We start from the raw sequence: 4779 nt of genomic DNA, 5'->3' as shown, positions 1-4779 counted from the left end.
AATCCATTTTTCCTTGTGAAATACAGGCATAAGATCAATGTGAAGCACCACCTTTATCTCAACGTTCGCAGAGAGAGTGCTTGAGGACCACCTTGAATACAAGGATAACTCAATCAAATTACTCAAGTTCCATTTCGAGTCCTGCAATTTGTTGAAATATTATAATTCCAACTGCTGCATTTACTCTAAAAACCGCCTGTCTTCCATCGCATCGCTTTTCACCAAGCAGCGGTATTCTCCGGAGGGGCAGTGATAACATCCATCGTTTGAGAAGTGGCCGGCAGTTTTGCAAAAGTGGTTTTTCCCGAAGGAGTAGTCTACTTAGGCTGTAAAATGGCCTGTTTTCCGGTACGGACCGGAAAATCGTCAGGCTTTGCCCACCGGCAATCTCTCCATCCTCCGCCACCATTGCCACCCTCCCCTGACAGTCCTGACATTCCCTGCGCTTGCCTGAGAAAAAAATATGAATGCAGTTAGAGGGCCGGTTTGAAATCGTCACCCGCCCGCGATTCCGCTCTGCTCCGCGGATTCCGCTGTACTGGCTTCCCAAATCGTGACAAATTTATACTTTCAGCCTGAGTTATGATCTATATTTTCCATACTGTTCATTTCTTCTAATAAAGCTTAACTGTATAACGTTGGTGCTGCAGGTGCTAGTCTGGTTGGGCATTTTTTTTGTGGTTCTCAGAACTGGTGAAGATGAGGCTTTTGACACACAATATGCTATCCTGTAACATTAGGGGAGTGACGAAGGGGTTTCCTTTAGAGTTGGAAGTTGAGAATTTTGTCACAAAGGAGGTTCCCTTTAACCCTGATTTCTTGAAGCATATATTCCCAAAGATCGAATGGAAGGCTCTCCATGACGCAGCAAAGAAGATGGATGACAATGATCTCCCAGAACAAGCAGATGCAAATATGCTAGAAAATGATGATTTCTTGCACAGGTTTCATCATGCTCTTTTAGAACTGCACCTAGAAGAAGGTGCCCTAATTTGCCCTGAAACTGGTAGACGATTTCCAGTAAACAAGGGTATTCCAAATATGTTGCTTCATGAAGATGAAGTGTAAGAATAAAAATTCGTATATCCTTTTGGATAGTTTAAGGAAGTCATATATGATTTCTAACTCATTTTTGGACGAACATAAATTGAGGTGCCATATAAACTAAAGTCGACACCATCTTCATAACTATTAGCACTGAGTGAGGATCTACTAGTGCTGTTTTCCCGCACAGCTTTGGTGTTCAGTTGACTTAATGTGTAACCCTGTTTTATTTTTCTCCATCGAGCCAGTAGACATCAGAGTTATTGTTTTAGTTTGGGAATTGATATATGTACTTGATTAAGGTTCTTCTCTGTAGATATTTTGAAGTAAACACACAGACAATATATACATAATTCTCTTAGCTCTAGCTTTCGGTTTATAATATATATCACTCTGTTTATAAAGTTTCTTCTATTTGCCAAGCAGGATGTCCTAGATGGTGTTGACACTGTTAAATGATAAATATAGTTGAGATCTAACGCTGTCATGCAACTGTCTGTTATTTCATGTCATGGATTTTGTTTTATCTCTCAATATTTTCTTATGAGATCTATGCTTCCAAAGACACTTTTTTTTACTCTAGTTTTTCCAAAGTAATTATTATTTGTATTGTGCTTAAACTTTTGGGGATGTGTTTACATTTCAAATGGATTCAAATTACCACCGTTCGAGTTTTTATTAAAGAGGTTTTCGAGAATAGAAAAATAGTTCTGAAGCCACCTGAAAAGTGTTTTCCACTGGTAATTAATTTGCTCCATTTCATACATTTTAGTGTCATGTCACATGGATGTATAAAATTATATACATCTTCCATGAATGGTACCATTTTTTGCAATTTGGACACTTGGGTTCAGCTCAATTTGTGATTGGTACCTTTCAACCAAAAGAGGTCATGTATTATTTGGATATTAAAAAATGAAATGTATTGATAATACACGTTGAAACTCTGATTTGATGGTAGAAAGAAATAACAATCATGCCACAAGAAAAAATTACCTTTGGTAAAGTCTTCATATTGTACATAATTTTATTTTTCCAAACCATAATAAGTCTCCAAATGTAAAATTCAAAAAAACCTTTTCTGATTGGTATTGAACATGTTACCAGTTTCTCAAAGCTCTCCTCGTGACAGAAGTGGCCTTTGGGAATGCCTCGATTTCAGACCATTTCCCAAAGTGACAGAAGTGGCCTTTGGGAATGCCTCGATTTCAGACCATTTCCCAAAGCCACTGAGTCTGTTTCTAGATATATTTTGAAATATCAACAATTTCCAGTGCTTTCTTATTTTTAGTTATAAACTTCACAAAAAACCCTATCCCTTCCTAGTAACCCTAAAATAACAGTTTCAACCATAAGAAACTCAAAACAAAATAGGTTACGCATTCCATAACAATTGTTAATAAAACTATAGGCCCTACTCCATATAATTGTTCAATGCCCATAAGCACACTTGACTCATTCCTAAAATAATAAAAAAAAAAAAAAAAAACCGGGGAGACTCCTATCAATGCACAGGGATATTGTAACCCATGATTTCAATTATTATTAGTAGAATTCCTATTTGAGCTAATGAATGCAGTACTCATGCTTTTATCTATGTTTTTGCCTTAAGAGTCATGTTGATGAAGCTGTATAGTGAGTGCATAATTGTTTCTATATATGGGGCATGTCTATGGTAAACACATGAATTCGCATAATGGCATAATTGAACCAATGTGAGGGTGTAGTGAATGAATGATGCATGCACGATGAATAATGTTTCATTGCATTTAAATTATTGATAATCAAAATGATTGATTATTAATGTATGATAATTCTGAAATTAATTTGAGTGTTGTTCGTATATTGCAATGAAAGATTTATAGATAATTACTCACAGTTTCCTTAGCTAAATTAAGTTATATCTAGAAAGACATAATTGCAAGTAGAATTCTCTTGGATATGGTAGTGAGATGATGGATCAATCAAGTATAATTCTCTTGGATATGGTAGTGAGATGATGGATCAATCTAGTAAGAATAGATGATGGTTGTAAGCTAGAAAGCATAGGAAGAATGCTACTATGGTGACACTAGAGCCTTGTGACATGTCTTGATCACGATGAGCTATGCTATATTTGAGGTTGCCAGTGGGAGACCCCATTGGTAAAGAATTTATAGGTATGTTCACTTCTTGTAGAAGAAAACCCTGGAAAGTGATAAATTTCCCAAGGGACTATTTACTAGAGAAGGGAATGCATGAGCTTGGAAGGGTGAGTGACTACAAAGAATATGTGACTTGAATGAATCTATGGCGAGTGATTCATGTTACATGCTAGTTAGGATCATGAGTGCATTACATATATTCAATGTATTAAATAAGACAATGAGTTAAATCTTACCAATGGTTTCCATGTGGACTAGATAGATATTCATAAACATTAGACTAATTTGCATGCTTAATCTTATGAAAAGTATGCAATTTTAAATTTTGTGAATGGAACATTTTTCGCAAATAAATGGGTATGATATATGTGCTTACTTTGATGATTGTTGTAGGCATATGTTGGAGTGCTAAAGACTTGGAGTTACACCAATATAAAGAGGACAGCATGTTACAAGTACAACACAAGATTGAAGACATAAAGTATTACTAAAAAGAAGAGAACATAGAGGATGGTGTTAGGGCCAAGGTGAGGGGATGTAATGTCCCGATTTTGACCCTTCAAATATCTTGGAGTTGACTATGTATATGTTTTAAATGATGTAAATGTCTTATAGAAATTCTTAGTTGTGGAGCTCAAGGCCAAGGTCTGACTAGTGACTATTCATACATGCAATGTTTGAAATTTTAAAAAGTATATAAAAAATTAATAATGCTCAAGGGAAATTGATTGAGAATGAGCACTTAAAGGGGTTTTGATATCATTAGAAAGGAAATGTAAGGGTATCCAAGGGATCCTATATGGCTAAATACCTATGTCTCTTATAGTCTATAATTTAATTTGAGATGGGAGAAGTGAACCTAAGCATCTCCTATATTTAGTAACCACTTGTTACATTCTAAGAATTTGTCCCTCACATTATTGGAACTAAGGTATCTTGGATTAGGACTCTCTTGCTGTCTTTTACTCATGCTAAAAGAGGAAATTCAAATAGGAAAAGATGAAGTTATTTTTGGAGGTTTTAGAGAAGGGAAAAACAAAGTTTTACCTCGAAAAAAGGGAGCTACCGTAGTATGGGACTTAATAGACCATAAAAGAAAGCAATGAGAGCATAGTAGACAATAGAAGGAAGATGAATTCATTCAGAGAAAGAGAAAGGGACTAATGTACAATAGTATAAACCATATTGACTGGAGATACACCCATATAATCCTTGAAGAAGTTGATCATAAAATGCCCAGGAACCAAGATAAATTTTGCTAGAGTTAAATTTAAAATAGTTGGACTTTTTAAACACATTAAAAACCATTGGAGGGAAGAGCTCACATGGGATTCTTGGGTAGAGAAGGAAGTTTGATTAAAGAAATTGATAGTGGTTTACTTGGTTAACCTTTTATTGCTTTATGGGATGGGGAGGCTAACTTGAGAGTTTTGCATTGTCTTCATTTCCCTCGTTGTACCACATCTCAGCTAGGGGGTGACATCCCTAGAGGAATGCCTATGGTGTTGAAAAGTGTAACTAGGTTCGGTCTTCATGATGACATGTAATTGTGTTTTTTGTAAATGATGAAAAGAAGAAAATAAAATTATTT

General features: G+C 35.7%; 1 protein-coding gene across 1 annotated transcript; it reads left to right on the top strand.

Moving 5' to 3' along the window:
• Positions 1-500: 500 nt before the first annotated feature.
• LOC149183266 (multifunctional methyltransferase subunit TRM112 homolog A-like) lies at positions 501-1113 on the top strand. Its single transcript, XM_089418696.1, has one exon. The coding sequence runs from the start codon at positions 700-702 to the stop codon at positions 1066-1068; it is 369 nt and encodes a 122-aa protein (XP_089274822.1). The 5' UTR covers positions 501-699; the 3' UTR covers positions 1069-1113.
• The last annotated feature ends 3666 nt before the right edge of the window (positions 1114-4779 follow it).

Source organism: Pinus tabuliformis, chromosome 3_2, assembly GCF_031772625.1.
Source record: "Pinus tabuliformis cultivar Carrire ecotype Pingquan chromosome 3_2, CPIR1, whole genome shotgun sequence".
Classification (NCBI taxonomy): Eukaryota; Viridiplantae; Streptophyta; class Pinopsida; order Pinales; family Pinaceae; genus Pinus; species Pinus tabuliformis.
Note: the sequence above shows the minus strand (reverse complement) of the source record. Positions and strands in the feature narration are given on the sequence as shown.